This window comes from Cheilinus undulatus, linkage group 14 (genome assembly GCF_018320785.1).
Source record: "Cheilinus undulatus linkage group 14, ASM1832078v1, whole genome shotgun sequence".
NCBI classification, from domain to species: domain Eukaryota; kingdom Metazoa; phylum Chordata; class Actinopteri; order Labriformes; family Labridae; genus Cheilinus; species Cheilinus undulatus.
Window position 1 is genome coordinate 46,383,310 of NC_054878.1, and position 20,102 is coordinate 46,403,411.

Genomic DNA, 20,102 nt, shown 5'->3' on the forward strand with positions numbered 1-20,102 from the left:
ATGACCTGGAGCGCCTCCTGATGGACATCTGCAGTTATTACAATTAAAAAACATTCCTTCTGTTTTCAAAGCATAAATATTTTTATCTACCCAAGTTATTTTCCTACATCTTCTTTCTGGTCCCCTTATTCATTTTCCTGTAGTACTCCTGTTTGAATTTAGTTTATTTCTAATCATCCTTATTTCTTCAGCCCCCCTGCATCCTTACCTGCCAAGGCTGCAATCACCTGTAACCTCCTTCCCTTTCTCTGGTCCTCAATCTTCTTCCTCCCTTTGCCTCTCAGTCCCTCCTCTCCTCAAAACAAACAAACACCATCTTTAAAGGACCCTTCATCCTCATTACTTCTGATTTCTGCTGCTTCACTGAACACAAAACGCTGGGTGGAAGCAGAAACTTAAGACTTTATTTACAGCAGAAATACAAGATAAAATTCAAACCAACAAACAAAGGACTCCCTCCTGGAGCGATAAACAAACCCCAGACCAGAATCAGTGGACTAGCTGAGGCTCCTGAGTGCACAGGAACAGTCCTGCAGATGTCTTTAAATGGAATCGTCTACGTCTTCATTCTCTTCTAGAGGCTTCGCTGCTCCTTCTCTCGACAGTCTGTCGGCCTCCTCGTTGCCTTTGTAGCCGGCGTGACCTGGAATGTGCAACTGGAAAAGATGAGAGAGAACTGCAGTGAAATCCTCCAAACAAAAGCTCCAGATAAGACATCTTCTGCAACATTTCAGTCACAATCAGGCCCGAGGTTTGACGAGGTTTGATTCATTTTAAAATAAAGATTAAAAACATTGGTCTGCATGGGAGTCAATTATAATAATACCCTCAACTAAACCAAAATATGATGGCGAGTGCAATCAAAGTATGATTTCATCCTCACACTAGCTCTGCAGTTGAGTAAACTTTCAACACTTTCAGACTTTTTGATGCGACATGTTTTAAAACAACATAATCTCCATAAAGCCAATAAACAGCAGTTTTCAAAAGTACTGGACCTTTCTAAAACTTCATCCAGAGACGGGCGCTTAGTAGAAAAGTGGATCCATCAAGAAGAGCAAACAAAAACCTGCACAGTCTAAACTGCACTAATATATTTGGTGCTGAAATATGCCTGCTGATATTTACCCAGACCACCTCCAGCTCTGAATTCAGTCTGTCCAGCTTCACAAAGTCTTCTTTGTTGGTGACCAGACCTCCAGACTTCAGCCTCCAGCCGTTCAACTTCCAGTTCTTCACCCAGCTGGTCACACCTGCAAAAAACACACAGACAAGACTTCAAACTCAGGTTTTCAGGGTGGAAAAACAGGATCCATCACACGTTAGAGATAAACATTACTTTGATTAGAACACAGACTACCAGGTGTATGTTTAGAGGGTAAAAACAGAAATGTCTTTTGAGCCTCACTGTTGATCGTGAACTTGCTGTCTGTGTAGAGAACCAGCTTCTTAAAGTTCATCTCTTTGGCTTGCTCCAGCGCTCTGCAGGCCGCCTGGTTCATGCACAAACAAGGCCAACAGGACAGTCGGTCACAGAACATCCATTCAGACTGTTTAAACAGCCACTAATGATCCTGATTGTTAATGACAGTTTTCATGACAAAGCACAACCTGCACTAAGGCTGTGCAAACTCTCTGAAACACCACAGAGTGCTATTTTGGGGACCGCCTTGACTCCTATGATGCCCCACAACTTAACCTCATCCAGTGATGCAGTCGAGATGCACGCATCACGCTCCCAGTCTGAAACGGGCTTTAGCCTCTTAGCTCGTGGTTAATTAACCTCGATTCATTCTTATGGCCAGCAGTTTCACTGCATGCTGCACACAGCATGTAGGGGTACCAACCATGGTAAGAGAGCCACAGGAATGATGCATGAGCTGTTTGCATGGCAGATAGTCACTGAAGAGGTATTATTGCATAGTAAAGTTCAGTCACTCTGTGTCCAAATGCTCTAAAGCAGTGATACTCAACATGTGGCTCTTTTGTGATTATTTGTGGCTCTTTGATATCTTAATTTCAAATATTATTCCCCCAGAAAACATTTAAAAAAGGAAACTTTCTTGCCCTTTTTGACAATTTTTTGCCACTTTTCACCCATTAGAGCTATCTTTTGCCATTAAATGCCACTTGTTTCCTATTTTTGCCCTGTCTTTTTGCCACTTTTCACCACTTTTTGCCCATTTAAGCTACCTTTGCCATTAAATACCACTTTCCTATTTTTTGCCCATTTTTGCAACTTTTATCCTATTTTTGCCCTTCTCACAATTTTTTGCCCATTTTAGGTACCTTTAGCCATTAAATACCACTTATTTCCTATTTTTTTGCCACTTCTTTTTTCCATGTTTCTGCCCAGTTTTGTCCAATATTTGCCGCTTTTATCCATTTTTTCCCCCATTTTTCACCACTTTTTGTGCATGTGAGCTACCTTTTGCCATTAAATACTAATTGTTTCCCATTTTTTTCACAATTTTTGCCGCTCTTGACTGCTTTTTGTCCATTTTAGTCAATTTCCACCCATTTTTTGGACCATTTTTGCCACCTGTAACTCATTTTTTGTCACTTCTCACCCATTTTTGTTATTTTATGACCCTTCTTTCACTTTTTCTCCCCATTTCCACCCCTTTCCAAACATTTCTGTTGCTTTTTGACCATTTTTGCCACCTTTAACTTACTTTTAATGCTACTTTAACCATTTTTTGCCATTTTTCACCACTTAGATTGTGGCTCTTGCAAAGGTATTTTTCAACAATTTGGCTCTTTTGTTGAGCAGGGTTGAGTAACACTGCTCTAAACATACCATCAATCCTTGATAATACACCATCTGAACAACCCCTGAATTTTTACAACAATGCACTGATAGCTGTTTGTGATGGGAGGGGCTCACCTGTATTTCTGCACGCTGGTTGGTTTGTCTCCCATGTAGTCGCTCTGCAACATTTCTGCAGGAAAGTAGCATCAAATGAAGGGAGTTAATGGAATTGATTCCCAAGACAGTCTGTTCAGATGTAACTTATTAGGATAATTCAGATACAGGTAGATGTGTTGTGCGTGTTCTCTTACAGGGGATTGTCGCTGCCCCAGTACACACCGATCCCGGCTCGGGCGCCCTTCTTACCGTTGGCTGAACAGCAACCGTCAGTGTAAACCACCACAGCATCACCTGAGCAGGGGTAGAAGAGCTCTTAGTCACACTCCAGGGTTATTTTTCATCCAGTCTTATACATTAGAAGGTTTGAGGACATAACAAGTAGTTTTTTCAGGCAGTATTAAAGTTCTAGTGGGATAAAGAACTTAGTTAAAGCTCCATATAACTATTTAAAATACATGTTTATCAAAAATCTATGTATTTTTGACCGTCTTACCCATGTATGTGAATCCACCTGTGTTTTCTGATGCGGAAGTTTCTGACTGTTTGACTCGTTTGGGATTGGACTCTGCCTCTTCTTGTTCTGAGTGAGTTCTCTTCTTACCCAGAGGGATGTACTCCAGAGGCTCCGGGCCTCTTTTAGGAAGCAGATTGATGTCTGACGCCACAACATGAGACGCTGGAAGACAAAAATGCAAAATATCTTCTTATTTCAATTACTTCTGGCCACGCTCCAGTGCTGTACAAAACATATCAGAGTACATTATTCTGGATATTCTCCTTCCTAGGCTGTCGTTTAGTAAGGCACAGATGCTTTAAAACAAAGTAAAACCTCCCTACAGTTCATGAAGTCATATCTGCAACACACAAGCGGTAAAGGACTAAAGACATGCAGCACAGGTAAACAAACAAAACTAACAGAGGATCCAAACGCAGCCATGCTGAGTCACAACAATAAATAACACTAATTATATTATCTTGCTTATTGGATCAGAAGTTCAATCTCGTGGAAAAAATCTCAGTTTTTCAAATCTACGGATGAACATTACCAACCAACGAGCAGTTTTCATGGTGAATTAAAGCACATAAACTTCAAGCTGCTGACCTTTTGTCACCTCTGGAGCTGCAGAAGGTTGGATCCCTCTGATGAACATCCAGGCATCTTTCTCTGATGCAAACTTCTTGAAAGAAGCTGCTGGAAACTTGTCTACCTGGCTCTTACATTCATCCCTAAAGCACAGAGAAAAACAGGAAAGCAGGAGAGGAGTTTTGATTTTTAGAAAACATCTAGTTTTGATGTGGGAGAGTAGGAGAAAACAGACAGGACAAAAAAAAAAGTGTGCAACTATTTCAGGAGGCTGATGAAGGACAGAAATACCACAACCTGCATGATAAACAGGTGAAACCACAAAGCTCAAGGCACCAAAACATATTGATCAAATCCATTATGCTGACATAAATATGGATGGTTTGAGTACGGACAGCTCTACAGAGCGCTGTGTGTTGCATGGAGGTTGATTTGAGGTGTGAAGATTATGGAGGAAGAGAGAAAAAGCCTAAATTCTGTCCTAGTAAGAAAAAATCCTTGAAACTTGTTAAAATCAAGTTAGACATAATACATAGTTCTCTCTTTATCCATTTGTCTGCCATCTTTATAAACACCTCTCTTTTTAGACTGTTTCCTAAGCATGCATCAGCATAATGCATAAGCATTACACTACCAATTAAATGAGCACTTTCTAGGTATCGACTCAAAGCCGAATTTAAGTATCTGTATGTGTGAGTCCAAAAGTTTTTAATGTAATCTCCTAGTTGATTTGGTAATTTCACAAACCTACAGAAAGGGTTGAATCTCCAGATATGTGAGAGGAGTTCAGCATGAACCTCACTAACAAGAACTCAGTGAGTACATCTTAGAGCAGTGTTACTCAACCCTGCTCAACCAAAGAGCCAAATTGTTGAAAAATACCTTTATGACAGCCACAATCTGAGGTAAAAAGTGGGGAAATCAGTTCAAGTAGCATTGAAACTAAATTAAAAGTGGCAAAAATGGTCAAAAAGCAGCATAAAAGGGTGAAAGGGGACGACAATTGGAGAAAAAGTGGATGAAGGATCAGAAAATAGCAAAATTGGGTGAGAAGAGACAAAAAATGAGTGACAGGTTTGGAAAATGGCCCAAAAGTGGCAAAAACATAGCAAAAATGTGTGGAAATTGACTAAATTGGGCAAAAAGTCATCAAGAGTGGCAAAAATTGTCAAAAAATAGGAACTAAGTGGTATTTAATGGCAAAAGGTAGCTTAAATGGGCATAAAATAGTGAAAAGGGCAAAAATGGGATAAAAGTGGCAAAAGAAGTGGCAAGAAATTCGGACAAAAAGTGTTTTTTAATGGCAAAAAGTAGCTTAAATGGGTGATAAGTGGCAAAAAAAAACAGGAAAATTTGGATAAAAGTGGCAAAAATGGGCAACAAAAGAAAACTAGTGACATTTAATCGCTAAAGGCAGCTTAAATGGGCAAAAAATGGTGAAAAGGGGCAAAAATGGGATAAAAGTGGCTAAAAGAAGTGGCAAAAAAGGGTCCAAATATTGAAAAGTGGTATTTAATGGCAAAAAAGTAGCTTAAATGGGTCAAAAGTGGTGAAAATGGGAGAAAAAAACAAGTTTTAAAAATGGCAAAAAAAAATCGGATTAAGTGGTATTTAATGGCAAATATGGGTGAGAAGTGGTTAAAAAAAAGGAAAAAAATGAGAAAAAGGTGGCAAAAATGGACAAAAAGGAAAAAAGTGGTATTTAATGGCAAAGGGTAGCTTAAATGGGTGAAAAAGTGCCAAAAAAAAATTGGAAAATCTTGGATAAAAGTGGCAAAAATGGGTAAAAAAGGAAATAAGTATTTAATGGCATAAGGTAGCTCTAATGGGTGGAAATTTGCAAGAAAATGAGTAACAGGCGGCAAAAATGGTCCAAAAGGGGCAAAAAATGGGTGGAAATTGACCAATATGGGCAAAAAGCAGTCCAGAGTAGCAAAAATAGTCAAAAATAGGAAATAAGTGGTATTTAATGGCAATTTGATCACTAGAGGTAGCTTAAATGGGCAAAAATGGGATAAAAGTGGTTAAAACAAGTGGCAAAAAATTTTGAAAAAGTGGTATTGAATGGCAAAAACTAGTTTAAATGGGTCAAAAGTGGCGAAAAAGGGCAAAAATGGGGAAAAAAAAGTGGAAAAAATAAGTTTCAACATTGGGGGAACAAAAATAGGTTTCTGGCGGAAAAATCTTTAAAATTAAGAAATCAAAGAGCCCCATGAGGCTCCAGAGCCACACCTTGAGTATCACTGCCTTAGAGGTCTATGACAGACCAGTGTACTGGTATTATTAGGTAAACAGTCTCACCATGAAGTGTAGACTCCTGGCTTGAATCCTTTCCTCACTGCGTAGAAAAACTTCCCTTTAGCCATGTCATCGACGGAGCGAACAGTCCTGAGAGCTGCCCTGAAAAGCCTAGCCAGTCTAATCATCACTGTCTGAGAACATCATTGTCTGAGAGCAGACTGAGGTTTAACGGAGCGGACTGACACCGGAGAAATCATTCAGACTAACTGGCCTGAGTCACTTTAGCATAAACCCTGAAAAGGTAGGCGAATGTCCTTAATTACCTTCGCTAAACCTGCTAACACAAGGAGCAGTTAGCTACTTTACCCGCGTTACATGTAGAAAATAGGCCCCTAATGGTAACAGTAGCGGTTACATTTCTGTTGTAAAAGCTATTAACGTTTATAAGCTAACCCCAAAGTCGCTAACAGAGACATACGACGTAGAAATCCTTGACAAGTACAATGCCCTCACACAACTCTCGCGACGTTTTATAGCTCAATACGTGAAAGCGTACAACTATCGCGATAACAAAATGACTGCCGCTCATTGGATTAATGCAACTCTCGCGATGTCCCGGCCTCTTCCTTGGCCGTCGTTGACTGAGGTTAGTCGTGCAATTTTCTCCAGGACTGGCTTTTCTGTCTGAAAATGTGTCTAAATTTAGTTAAACTGATTTGTTTCCCGGCCATAGTGCTTCTTACCTCTGTGATGTTTTAGATTATGTGGTTTGTGTCAGCGGATGGCTGTTTTATATCCCGATATGAAGGATAGTAGAGAGGCTTCGGTGAATGGGTTCTTCTGATAGGGAGTAGCTAGCTAGCAGGCCCTGCATGTGATCAGATCGGAGCTAAAGAGCTACGGTAGGAGACGGCAGACAGGTTACACGAGGCTGTCTCAGTCAGTCGCTACATTTAGGTCTCATTTGTCTGTTCTTTTTGTCACTTTAGAGTTAAATTGTACCAGAAGTAACTGACAGCAAGCTAAGTTGCACTGCTAGCTTAGCATTGGCTTACTCAAGCATGTAGGTTGTGCTGTGGACAGAGAGTCCCGATAGTTTCTCATGTGTGTCCAGTTTTGAATCTATTATATTTAATCTGAAGTTTCTTGGGTATTGACTCACTTTGTGCGCCTCCAAGGTGTTCCAGTTTGTGGTGGACTGGTTGCCTTTAGCCTAGCCTGGTCATGCTGGTTTGATGGAGCTCCTCAGGGGTTCATGTGAAGTGATGCTGGGCTGTACACCTTCATCCTGAGAGATTCACCCTCATGTTTAACTCAGATGTGTTTCTTTCTCTTCACAGAGACACAGGCCATGTTCAGTACCAGCGCCAAAATAGTGAAGCCTAATGGCGAAAAGCCAGACGAGTTTGAGTCTGGGATCTCCCAGGTAAGATCTACACATCATATTTACCTGAATCTTCAGTTAACCCTTTACCTACTGAGTCTTAAATGGGGATTTGGACATATTTTGTTATTATGGCTGTAAAATAGTCAGGAAATGCCCTAAGTCTGAGAGCTTTGCTCCCTTTTCCCGGGAGTACTTGAACTTGACTTTTCAACATCTGGTTAATGATTATTGCACATTATATGGAATTGTCAGCAGTTTAAAAGAAGAAAAACACAAACAGATTTGTTTTTCATGGCTTTTGTTAGAAGAAATTTTGTTATTGCTCATGAAGTTTTGATTTGACATTTGAAATGTGAACTTATACATGTTTAGAACAATCAGCAGTCATTTTTGGAGTCTACGACTCTGGGTGTGCAAAACACAGTGCAAAAGATAACCATATACATAGGAGACAATTAGTGCAAATAAAGGTGGAAAAATGCATTCTCAACATTCTCAGTAACATATTGTTATTGCACATGACAGACACGCACAAATGCCACTATCTAACGCTATTTTTGGGGGAAAAAGAAACACCACTCTTGCTCGCTCTCCTTTTACTCTCTTCCTTCACTCTCCTTTCTCACTCATCTTCTGCCAAAGCTGCCGTTTTTGCAATGCTGTTCGACATTACTGTAATATATATACCACACATATATTGCCAGAGAGCACAGATTCTCAGCTTTCTGTCAGTGTTGGAATTTTTTAGATTGAGCAAACTTTGGAGGAGTTACAGTTTGGAGAATCCGTGTAGCAATCTTGCAAAACTTCTGTTGTTTTGATATGATTGCCCATGTCATATGGTTGTGAGTACTGTAATGAACCATGTATGTGCGCATGCCCACAATTCTCAGCTTTCCAACGCCGTTGGAATTTTTCTGATCGGACAAACTTTGACAGAGTTACATATAAAACACATATAAAACACAGCGCTGGCGCCGGCTCAGTAGGTAAAGGGTTAAGGTGTGAAATCATTACTTAATTGTTCTATGAAAAGTCCCTGGAGTCATCACAGATTCTGGGGAACATTCCTGCTCTGGACTAGATTACCAGAATTTGGAATTTTAAAGGAATCCAGCTTAAATCGATGCATGTGTCGATATCACAGCAATATAAAAATCAGAACTATCGGCTACTTAAAACTGCTTAATTTAGTCATTTTAATTTACAACCTTCACACAAGACTAGTTCACTAGACTGTAAACACATTGAAAAGTTTGTTTATGACAGTGGAAGATAATATTAATCAGATTTAAATAAAAAATATCAAATACTTCATCTGAATGACCATTACTAAACCAAAGTATCTGCAGCGATTCTACTCTTTACTTCACATTTTCAAAAGTTGCTTTAAGTGTCTTCCCATTCTAGTTGAGAAAAAGCTAATATTGTGTGCCAAGGACTTTAGTTGTATCCAGACCAGTATGTGTCATACTAGTTTGGTTTTAAAGTTTTAGAAATGTAGTCTGAAGACAACCCTGGTTTAATTAAACATCAGCAGAACAATAAAACTGTTTCAGAGAAGGAAGCAGGTGTCGGGAGGTTGCTTACGATAAAAAATCTGGACTGAATAATCTGAGTTATCAGTTCTGCATCTTCCCAGTTCTGGTTGAATGCGCCTGCTCTAACCACATTAACAGGTTTAGTAAAATGGTATGTGTTCTCTCTCTCTGCAGGCTCTGCTCGAGCTGGAGATGAACTCTGACCTGAAGGCTCAGCTGAGAGAGCTGAACATCACTGCAGCAAAGGTAAGACGCTGACTTCATTTTTATTGGAAATATTGTGATGAAACTCAACCCGACGTGGTCATCCGGAGAGTTTCTCTCCTGGCTCTGTCCTGGTGGCGTATGGGAGCGTAGCCTCCGGGCTGAGACGTACATTCCCGTTCCACAACGTCGCAGACTAAGCTCTGTCCCCGGCTGCTGGTCGGCCGGTGAGGACGGGCGTCCTGCATATTCCTACATCTTCCCAGAGTCCTTTGGGGCCGTGACTGGGGAGCTAAACCATGCAGTGCACATTGCAAATTTTAAGTGTCATATCTATGATGCAAGTCTGAAATGTATATGTCCTACATTTCCAACTAGCTGGTTAAACATGGACTGTTGTGTTGTCGAAGCATCATTTCCATGTTTTTTTTTTTTTTTATCCTGTATTGAGTCTGGTTCTTGTCTTTAGGAAATCGAGGTTGGTGGCAGCAGAAAAGCCATCATCATCTTCGTTCCCGTTCCTCAGCTGAAGTCCTTCCAGAAGATTCAGGTGCGTCTGGTGAGGGAGCTGGAGAAGAAGTTCAGCGGAAAGCACGTGGTCTTCATCGCACAGGTGAGCATGGCGCTCTGGAGCCTAGTGTGGATACTGAAAGCTATGGGTGTGGGAGGTCTGACTGAAAGCTGATGACCTTGAAAAGAATTTTTAAGGAAAAGTAAGAAAATTTCTCAATAAGAAGACGGTTTATTCTTGTGTATTAAAGTGATGGTTGTCTCATGGAGAAGCGCATTCAGGTGCTTCAGTTTTAATGTGGTGTTTTTAAGGGTCGAAGTGCTTAAATTTAAGATAAAGTACTTGAAATATTGAATCTTATGATAAATAACCTTCCAAAATGTTTTCGTATTCCAGCGATATTAAGATAAGTCAGTTCCTTCACAGAATTAGGAGTAAACTGAAAAGATAAGGGATGCATGAGATTGGATTTTTTGCTAGTATTTGACATTTTCCCAATCTCATTTAAGCCAGGAAACTTGTTTAACAGAAACACCAAAGTCTCCTGTGTAATGTGGTCGAGCAGAGCTGAGAGGAGTTTGAGGAGTTAGCTGGTCTGGGTCTTGTTTTATGTTCGGGGCTTTATTCAGAATCTTCAGGGCTTACGGCAGGTTCCTTCGAGTGCACTGCACCTTAGGTGACCGTCTACACCTGATGGTACAGTTGGACATGTTTTTCAGTATTTCAGGCTGACATATCAGCAGAAAATGTTCATATGCAAACACTGGTGAGTAACTTTTTAAACAAATATCTACAGTTTCTGAGCATTCGGTCTGTTCTGACCTCCCAGACTCGCCCTACATATATGTTGATAAAAATCAATTTCCCTCAGCAGAATATCAGGAAGAAACCAAGTAATCTTGAGGATCAGTCTTCGTTTTCATGGGTCACCACTTTTATATTCTTATTTATTGAATGTTTGGGCAAAGGTTTGTGTTGACTGGTCTGTTTTCCTGTCATCCAACTATAGATTACCAAACATCTACTTTGTTGTTTATGGTAGGGCTGGGCAGTTAATCAAAAATTAGAATAAACCACAATATAGCCTGCTGCAGTTTTGAAATCGCAGGTGTGACATTTCTTTGACCTGAAGTCTGTCAAAATAGCAGTTTTTAACTTTTGCAGCAAAGATGTTATGCATGACATATCATGCAGTCATTCAAGTGCCAGTTTTTTTTAAGTCTATTTACACCATTTATATCCAGTTTGCAATATGAATCCAAATCATCGGAATCAGATAATTTTAAAGATTTCAACCCTCGTTTAGGAATAAGAGTTTCAGAATAATCACATATCCAGTTGCAATACTGGGGGAAAAAAATTGCAATTAGGTTATTTTATAAAATTGTTTATACCAAATTTAATTCAAATGAAGAGGAAATTGAATATTTAAGTACATATGCAGCTGCATAAATGCACATTTATCTCGCTGAAAGGTGGTGGAAATTTTTTGAAAATGTACAGAGAAAGTGCATCAAGATGACCTTTTAAATTGTGCACAAACTCCGTTTTTCTTGAGTGTTTACAACACAGGATGACGGATCAAAAAGGGGTCAACTTAACACCAAAAACACTGGGTCTGAATGATCCAGGCATTCAAGATAGCTTGAAAAATGTAAGTCATTTAATTCTTAGGGCTAGAAATATTAAAGGCACCAGCGCTCATCTGCTAACACCTCTCAGGGTGTAGTGACCCACTGAGAGCATGAGTTGGTGTTTCTGCATCATCTTTCAGAAAACAAGAATTCTCAGATTTTTATCAGTGCTTTTGGGGTTTTTGTTTTGAGTTCAGCGTGCTGTTTTCTGTGAGGAAATTCATCTATAGCACAGGTGTCAAACTCAAGGCCCGGGGGCCAAATCAGGCCCGTGGTACAGTTGTGCCCGGACCACAAGATAATGAGATCTTTCTATTCGAACTGGCCCACCAGTATGAGGTCTGCAGATTTCCTCCAGTAAACATGTAAACTTTGCCTTGATTATTTAAAATAGCTTTGTTAAATTATAAAACTCTGAAAAAGAGTAAAAGAAGTTAGATAAAAAAGTCAGGAAGGTGAGAAAAGAAATGAATGTTGTCATTTCATATTTTCAATTTTGCATCTCACACTTAAACTTAAACTTATGTTTTTGACTTTTTTCATGTTTTGATTTTCAAGATTCACAAGTCAAAATTCTAAGTCATATTTTAACTTTTAAACTTGTGATTTTGACTTTCTGTTTCATTTATTTGCCTTTAAAAGCATTATTTTGCCTTTAAGTTTCATGTTTTGACCTTTTGAACTAATAAGTTTGACTTTTTATCTCAGACTCTGAGTCTTTAAACTTATTATTTTTTATTGTTTTCATCTCAGAATGATTTATCAGTGTTACTTATATTTTTCATATTTTACTAATGGTGAAAATGAGGTTGACAATTTATCTTTAAATGTTGAGCTTGTTAGGCTCTTAGGTTAGGCCTAAATTCAGAATCCGTGATTGACTTTGACAAGCCTGGCCTAAATGGTCCGGGCCCTCAGAACCTGTCCTCGGAGCAAAGGCCCCGGACTCAATATGAGTTTGACACCCCTGATCTATAGTGTCACTGAGAACCAGTTACAAGAAAACTAGTGAAACTTGTTCTCTAATGCTCCAAAAATCAGTTGAATTTTCTGTAAGTACATTGAATGTTATTTTTACTAAGCTTAGTTAAGTGGTAGAGGTATGTGTAACTCTAAAAACTTAATGTTTCCTATATAGAAGCTTTTTATCATTTTATTTACCTGTAGGTGATGTTCTGCACGTTTATGTAGTTCAACCTGAATAAATGACCATACACTGAAATGACGGGGTAAAGAACAGTCCCAGATAATTATGCTGTGAAAACCATTAAACATTCGAAGTTTAATGTGGGATTATGACAGTCATTTATTTGCACTTGGCCATGTTCTTTAAATATTTCAAATGATCAAAAGTGCATCATAACCAGGCATATACATGCAGCTGGTTTATTAGATTTCTAATACCAACTTCCATGATGGGAGATTCAGATAAGTAAAGACAAACCTCTGATCACCGGTTCCTTTAAAGGTGAAAGTGCTACTGATGTGAAATGAATCTCTTTCAGTGTGTTTTAAAGCGACGTGGTCATCCGGAGAGTTTCTCTTCTGGCTCTGTCCTGGTGGCGTATGGGAGCGTAGCCTCCGGGCTGAGACGTACATTCCCGTTCCACAACGTCGCAGACTAAGCTCTGTCCCCGGCTGCTGGTCGGCTGGTGAGGACGGGCGTCCTGCATATTCCTACATCTTCCCAGAGTCCTTTGGGGCCGTGACTGGGGAGCTAAACCATGCAGTGCACACTTAAATCCATCGCTGCTTGCTTTATAATGGTTCTATTTTATATTTCTGAAGATCAGTGTTCCTGTTTTATTTTAGAAAGGAACTCTGTTAAATTAATCTGTAAGAATGGGAGTATTTCAGGTCACTTCTGACTTTGACTCAGATTGCTGCTGAGCCTGATTCCTTTGGTTTAAGGTTCTTGTGTTTCTTGAATATTTACAGTAAACCTGTCTTGTGTGGAGATGTGCCTTAATCCTGATCGATCTGTTGTCTGTTTTTCAGAGGAGAATTCTGCCCAAACCCACCAGGAAAAGTCGTCAGAAGAATAAGCAGAAGCGTCCCAGGAGGTAGAGGAAGCTCAGTTTTTATCTCAAACTAAATTCAGATGTTCACTGGTTGTAAAAGTCATGACTGATACCAGCATTCAGATTACAGTTGAGCTTATGACCAGTGTGTTTTTATTAACACTCCTGCTGCCAACATTTTCTCCTGTTTGACACTGGGAACAGACCAGTTTGTCCAGCTCCACTAAAAAACCTCTCTGAACCAGTACTTATATATCAGCTGCTGGCATGAATTCATGCCACAGTGTTTGCTGATGGGCGTATTTCTGCCAGCAGTCCCACTATCAGCCTCTGCTGATTATGAACCAGTTAACCAGTACACCCCTGAAACGTGAAAGCCTCTGTTGCAGCCGTTAGATTTCAGGGTTCAGGACGATCTGGCCTTACATTTTTTGTTTTTAAATCTTTGTGGTCATTTTTCAAATTTAAAAGCCTTTACTAATGTGGAATATTTTTTAAACCCTCACTGAGAACATGAGCACTGGGATTGCATCATGCAAAAGAAAATCTCCCCTGTGATGATAAAAAGGTAGAAATAGTTTTATTCTCCTACTTTGGGCTTCCTCATTGATGTTCAGATATCACAGACATGGCTCCAGCTGTGACTACGTAGTCTCATAATGACAGTCCAACATAAGGCTCTGAAATAACACCAAGTACAGTGTCCACTAGGGCTGGGGAATGAATCAGATTTTTGGAAAATCAAGATTTTGAAAATTAAAAATGGAGATTTTCTATTACCTTTACTGCAGTAATACCAAAAGTGAAATCTACTCTAAGAAGCTTTAATTTTAAGTTTGTTCTGGAAATCCTGTAAACAAAATTGTAATTTTTTTTCTTGCATATTGCTTGTGTGTAATCAGTGTTCAGACACAGAAATAATCGATATTTCTGATGGTTTTGTTTACTGGCATAGATCATGGAGACTTCAGCTTTCCTTTCAGTCGGTTTCTTAAGCAGATAAAAACTTTCAGAGCCTGAGTGTTCATGTGGAAAAAAAACTCCATAGTGCACTTTTAATGACAAGTTTACAGCTACTATTTGACCTTTAAAGGAGCATTCTGTTTAATTTTGTTACATGTTGTTGATAAAAATGAGAGAAACGTGTTCTAGTAGTTTCTTTTTCATTTGAAAACAAAAAAATAAATTGAAATTGAAATCATAAATCAAGTTGCATGTGGAAAAAATCTAAGATTAAATGTTTTAACCACATCCCCAGCCCTAGTGTCTGCAGGGTTTGAGCCTTAGGCTTGGTATTGGTGCGGATACTGGTATCGGGATCAGTTTAACCCTAGTTTTTATTAAAGGTTTTTAATTTTAAGCACATTATATAAAGAAACAGAAGTTTTCATTAGCGGCAGAATTTTAAAATCTGCAGAGCTGCTGTCTAAAGCACACAAAGAGCAAAATGTACACCAAATTTTGAAGTGGTTAAATGGCATGGTAACAAAAATCTTTGAGAGAAAAAAAATTCACAGTAAGATGGGGCAAATTGTTGAACTTTAGACTATATTGCAATATTGCTTTGAGCTGAAATGAGTGTCAAAATACCAGCAGAGAGATTCTGCTCCACACATCATGCAAACATTTAAGTGTTGATTTTTTTTAAAGAATAATTTTCAAAAAAAAACCTCTTCCTTATTTTCTATTTTTTTCTTTAATAAATAAGTAAAGTAATTTAAAAATTATCATTCCTATAAATACAGTCCATATCACATTTGCAATAAGAGTCAAAATAATTAAAATCAGATATTTGTTGACAGTTTTTCATGCCTAGTCTAGTCTGGTTTGTGCGTGTCTAAGTTTCCTGCTTTGTCATGCATTCCTGAATTCCTTCAGTAGATAGGGGCGGGTAACATCACACTGTCACAGTATTGAATTGAAAGAATCATCAGGACATAATGATGGGGACATCTCAAAAGCATTTAGAGTTGATTTTATCCTTGTCAGAGTTGTCCTTTGGAAGAGTCTAGAGGGACCTTCTGAAAAGTGTTGCTGCAAAGGTTTAAACATTTATGGACTTAAATAACTCTTCATTGGTGTTTATCCTAGGCAGTAGTACTGGAACTGATAAATAAAAGGTAAAATAATCTCATGACAAAAGAATAAAGTTTCCATCCTTTCCTGACGTGGTCATCCAGAGAGTTTCTCTCCTGGCTCTGTCCTGGTGGCGTATGGGAGCGTAGCCTCCGGGCTGAGACGTACATTCCCATTCCACGACGTCGGAGACTAAGCTCTGTCCCCGGCTGCTGGTCGGCTGGTGAGGACGGGTGTCCTGCATATTCCTACATCTTCCCAGAGTCCTTTGGGGCCGTGACTGGGGAGCTAAACCATGCAGTGCACAAACCTTTAAGTTTATTTTTACTTCTAGTAGTTCAAGATTGAAGTACGGCGCTTTTTACCTAGATAATGTTAAGGAAAACACTTGATCCATGTGTTACCAGACTCTTGCTTCTTGTTCTGCAGCCATCAGTTTGTTTCTAAAAATTCACGGCTCAGATTATTATCTAATGACTCATTTACTAATGTGGTAGCCCAAAAAGTCAAACACATAGATCAGATCTAGTTTAAAAGCCTGATATTTGATGGGTTTGACCAGATATCTTAAAAAGGGTCAGAGGGTGAAATTGTGTATGCATTTCTCAGTGATACTTAACGTATGGCTCTTAAGCTACATGAGGCTCATTTGTGATGATTTGTGGCTCTTTGGGTCTTAATCTGAAATATTATTCCCCCAGAAAACCTTGAAAAGGGAAACTTTGACCTCAGAAATTATTCATTGCAAGTCACATTAATCAGCCTGTTTCCCACACTTACACAATAGGCTTTAATTGTCAAATTTAATTCTGTTCTATTTTTTGTCTGCATATTTCCATTGCCCCTATTTGCAATTCTTTGCTACTTTAACCAATTAAAGCCTGAAACACAAATTATAGCCAGAAAATTCTCAATTTTTGGAACTGAAAAGTTTATTTCACTTTCTACTGAAATTCAAAACCATGTTAGGTGTTTTTGGTAACTGAAAATCCATTAAAGGGGATTTTTTTAATCATTTTCAGATTGTAAACATAATTTTTTTTTAAAGTAATTTATTGATCATACTGATTAGAGGTATCATAAAAGTATGTATGAAATATACAACAGGCTTTAAGGAATTTTACTGCTTTTAGCCAATTTTTGACACTTTCAACCAGCTTTTTGCAATTTTTTTTGCCACTTTTCACCCATTTAAACTGCCTTTTGCAATTAAATGCCACTAATTTCTCATTTTGCCGTTCTTTCATGCTTTTTGCTTTTTTCTGATTTTTGCCCATTTTAGTCACTTTTCACTCATTTTTCTCAATTTTTTTGGCACTTCTCTCCCATTAAAGCTGCCTTTGTGGTTAAATGCCACTTTTTGCCCATTTGCCCACCTTTATTCTGATTCTTGCCCATTTTAGTCATTTTTCACTCATTTTTGCAGTGTTTTTGAAACTTTTAAGTCATTATTTGGTCACTTCCAACCCAGTTTTGCCACCTGTCTCCCAGTGTTTGCCACTTTTTGACCACTTTTGCCACCTTTAACCTTTTTTAAGTGCCACTTTTCATCACTTATAGTAATTTTTAACAACTTGGCTCTTTGGTTGAGTAACGCTAGAATATCTGTACTACACTGCTGATCACCAACTAAGGAGGCAGCTCTGCTGTTACTCAAGCAGAAAACCAACAGATTGATTAAAAAATCCTTCAGTTTCTGCCCCATATTTTAGTATGTTTGAAAGAAAAGCACTTAGCTTTGACATATGAGGAGTTAGAGCTGAAATACTGCAGATTTATGAACAACTAAATAATTCATCGACTGGAATGGCCGCCCTCTCTTCTTGATTGCTGCACAGTTGTTTAATTTAGCACAGTTTTCTTTTGTGAATGTTCAGTACTGATGTATTTTCTGTCTTCTCATCCAGCCGTACTCTGACGGCCGTCCATGACGCCATCCTGGAGGACCTGGTGTTCCCCAGCGAGATTGTGGGCAAGAGGATCCGAGTGAAACTGGACAGCAGCCGGCTTATCAAGGTCCATCTGGACAAGGCACAGCAGAACAACGTGGAACACAAAGTAAGCTTAGAAACACATGGATGGGTCGCTTGATTATGGTCGTCACTGCTGTTATTTATCCATCTCTGTGCTGCTGATAGCCTTGATGGAAAATGAGTGTGTGAAACTTCATAAATTGTAAAAGATGGGTTGGATTAGACAGCAAAAAGTTACGATCAACTGAAACAGAATAATGTTACTTGTTTCAGCTCTAAACAGGATTAGCAGGTTTGTATATTGAGCTGAGATCCATCACTAAGAGTACCAGATTGGATTAGACCGGGTTTTAAACCATCCCACAGACCACATACTTGGTTAGAGGGTTTATTGGGTTCAGTTTTTCCCGACGTGGTCATCCAGAGAGTTTCTCTCCTGGCTCTGTCCTGGTGGCGTATGGGAGCGTAGCCTCCGGGCTGAGACGTACATTCCCGTTCCACAACGTCGGAGACTAAGCTCTGTCCCCGGCTGCTGGTTGGCTGGTGAGGGCGGGCGTCCTGCATATTCCTACATCTTCCCAGAGTCCTTTGGGGCCGTGACTGGGGAGCTAAACCATGCAGTGCACAAACCTTTAATCTCAGATTTAAAATCAAGTCCAATCAACTTCTGATGGGATTTTGAAATTCTAGATTAATGCAAAAGTTGAGAATGTTTTTTTCCTGAAAATTTAACCCTTTTGAAGTCTGTTATCTAGTGGTTCACAGTTTTCTGTAAATCAAACAGATGTTAGTTTATTTCTGGAGCAGTGTCAACATCAGAAGTAAAGAGGAATGCACAGTTTCATCTGATTATCTGTGGATGTTAGCTGACAAAGTCAGCAGTAACAGCAGATATTAGTGTTTTCACGGATGTTCACCAGTGTATTGGTTGTAAACTCTGGCCTATAGAGGCTGTAGATCTATGCACAGATAAGTTTACAGAGTTTAGAGCAGGGTCATCAGATGTTAGCTGAATTCTTTCTGAGTTCATCCTCATGTCTTAACCTTTAAGTGAGTTTTAAGTTTTAGCTCTGAGCGTTGTTAGCCAAAATTATCTTTACTTGGTGCACCTCACCCCCCCCCCAATAAAGTTCTTGTAAACATTTTCCATTGTGACATAGAAGCAATATTTACCATCTATTTGAAGCCCTGAACATTTGGAGTCCAGGGATCATTGAGATCTAACCTTTCTGCTCCTGTCTTTCAGGTGGAGACTTTCTCTGGTGTCTACAAGAAGCTCACAGGCAAAGACGTCGTGTTTGAATTCCCAGAATTCCAGCTGTAAATGCAGATGACAAAATAAATTTGTTTACTGTCAATGGTGTTGGATTTTTTTTTTTTTAATACTTCCTGCAGAACTTGGTTGTCATAAGGTCTTTCTCATTTCATATTTTGGTATCCTCCCCTCCTCTGTTCACGTCATTTCCTTGCATCTTGGCTCCATCCAGCAGGGAATTGAAGTGACAGGAGGAGAGAGGAGGCAATTTAGTGAATGAGAAACCCTTATAGTCTGAAGCTTAGTTTCTCTCCTTCATGCCTTTTACTTTCAAAGACTGAGCCTTGATCTGTCCTCTGCTGCCCCCTGCAGGCCTGGTACCTGAGGGTGTCACTGTAGGGACGGGAAAATGATGCAGAAAGTCCTTTAGCTGTATGAACGTCGGTGTTTTGGTCGTTTATGTTAAAATAACTTGCATGATTGAAACATGAGAGGCTCTTCGCTAAGCAGTACTGGTTTGGAGCTTCAGAAGTCAAAATTACGAGATCAATGGTTGAATCTGGTGGAATACGGTAAAAATGTCAAATTTCACTAGACTTCTTCACATTGGAATGCTGACATTAAAGAATGCATGATTTTATACTGCACTGACAGTGAGATTAAAAAAACCTGGTTTTAATGGAAGTCAGTGGGGGCATTTTTGCCTCGAAGGTCTCCAGAGGGTATTTCTGACATTACGTAAAAAATATGAATGCACTCAAATCAATTTTGTTGCTAATCTTTGACCCATCCAAGACTCTCATCACCCCCAAAGCCCCATCTTTCTACTATTTATTTTATGGAAATAATTCACTTTGTTTTTTAGTAAAAAAATAAAATATTTGAAATAATCAAACTGGCATTGAAAGGGTTAAGATCTTGAAAATGATTGAATGTTTGGTAGTTTTGAGCAGGTCTGAAGTTGTTAGAGATTTATGAAAAAAATATTGACGTATGGTGATTTTAATGGCAGTTTTTCTGTACGTGTACATTTTTGCTTCGAAGGTGTCCAGAGTAAATTTGAGGAGGGTTAGTGGTTTCTTTTCCAGTGCTGGAGAAATAATCAGAATATTGCTGGAACATCGGCCCTTGTCAACAAGAACAGGATGTCTCAAAGATTTTTTTAGTGACCAAGTCTAATCTCCACTCAGCCCACAGTGACCAAAGGGCAACCAAGGGCCTCAAATTACAGTTATGTGATTCAAATATGAGGCATGCATATGAAGATTATTTTCAGTGGTGAGTGTTTTAATGCAAGTAAAGG

The 20,102-nt window shown here is 39.1% G+C and overlaps 2 protein-coding genes and 4 non-coding genes across 6 annotated transcripts; 5 read left to right on the forward strand and 1 right to left on the reverse strand.

Annotated features, from left to right (window-relative positions):
* Positions 1-382: 382 nt before the first annotated feature.
* rnaseh1 (ribonuclease H1) lies at positions 383-6,686 on the reverse strand. Its single transcript, XM_041805477.1, has 8 exons — positions 6,258-6,686; positions 3,975-4,099; positions 3,366-3,548; positions 3,064-3,163; positions 2,888-2,942; positions 1,409-1,493; positions 1,129-1,253; positions 383-656 (listed from the first exon to the last, which is right to left on the reverse strand). The coding sequence occupies exons 1-8, from the start codon at positions 6,380-6,382 to the stop codon at positions 543-545; spliced, it is 912 nt and encodes a 303-aa protein (XP_041661411.1). The 5' UTR covers positions 6,383-6,686; the 3' UTR covers positions 383-542.
* Positions 6,687-6,769: 83 nt separating this feature from the next.
* On the forward strand, positions 6,770-18,902 carry rps7 (ribosomal protein S7). The gene is made up of 7 exons (XM_041805478.1): positions 6,770-6,843; positions 7,538-7,623; positions 9,300-9,371; positions 9,799-9,942; positions 13,473-13,537; positions 17,479-17,629; positions 18,791-18,902. Exons 2-7 carry the CDS (start codon positions 7,549-7,551, stop codon positions 18,866-18,868), a joined length of 585 nt encoding a protein of 194 aa, XP_041661412.1. The 5' UTR covers positions 6,770-6,843; positions 7,538-7,548; the 3' UTR covers positions 18,869-18,902.
* LOC121521995 lies at positions 9,421-9,643 on the forward strand. Its single transcript, XR_005992920.1, has one exon. It is a non-coding gene; the product is annotated as a small nucleolar RNA SNORA73 family (small nucleolar RNA).
* On the forward strand, positions 12,991-13,213 carry LOC121521992. Its single transcript, XR_005992917.1, has one exon. It is a non-coding gene; the product is annotated as a small nucleolar RNA SNORA73 family (small nucleolar RNA).
* LOC121521993 lies at positions 15,659-15,881 on the forward strand. Its single transcript, XR_005992918.1, has one exon. It is a non-coding gene; the product is annotated as a small nucleolar RNA SNORA73 family (small nucleolar RNA).
* Positions 17,952-18,174, forward strand: LOC121521991. The gene has a single exon (XR_005992916.1). It is a non-coding gene; the product is annotated as a small nucleolar RNA SNORA73 family (small nucleolar RNA).
* Positions 18,903-20,102: the final 1,200 nt, after the last annotated feature.

Bases quoted from the DNA above. Each gene is read 5' to 3' on its own strand.
- rnaseh1 (XM_041805477.1), bottom strand. From the start codon at position 6,382: ATGATTAGACTGGCTAGGCTTTTCAGGGCAGCTCTCAGGACTGTTCGC. The intron at 1,494-2,887 runs GTGAGCCCCTCC...TGCATGAACCAG, and splicing joins ACCAGCGTGCAGAAATACAG to GCGGCCTGCAGAGCGCTGGA. The intron at 1,254-1,408 runs GTGAGGCTCAAA...TGTTTTTTGCAG, and splicing joins CAGCAAGTTCACGATCAACA to GTGTGACCAGCTGGGTGAAG.
- rps7 (XM_041805478.1), top strand. From the start codon at position 7,549: ATGTTCAGTACCAGCGCCAAAATAGTGAAGCCTAATGGCGAAAAGCCA. The intron at 13,538-17,478 runs GTAGAGGAAGCT...CTTCTCATCCAG, and splicing joins AAGCAGAAGCGTCCCAGGAG to CCGTACTCTGACGGCCGTCC. The intron at 17,630-18,790 runs GTAAGCTTAGAA...CCTGTCTTTCAG, and splicing joins AGAACAACGTGGAACACAAA to GTGGAGACTTTCTCTGGTGT.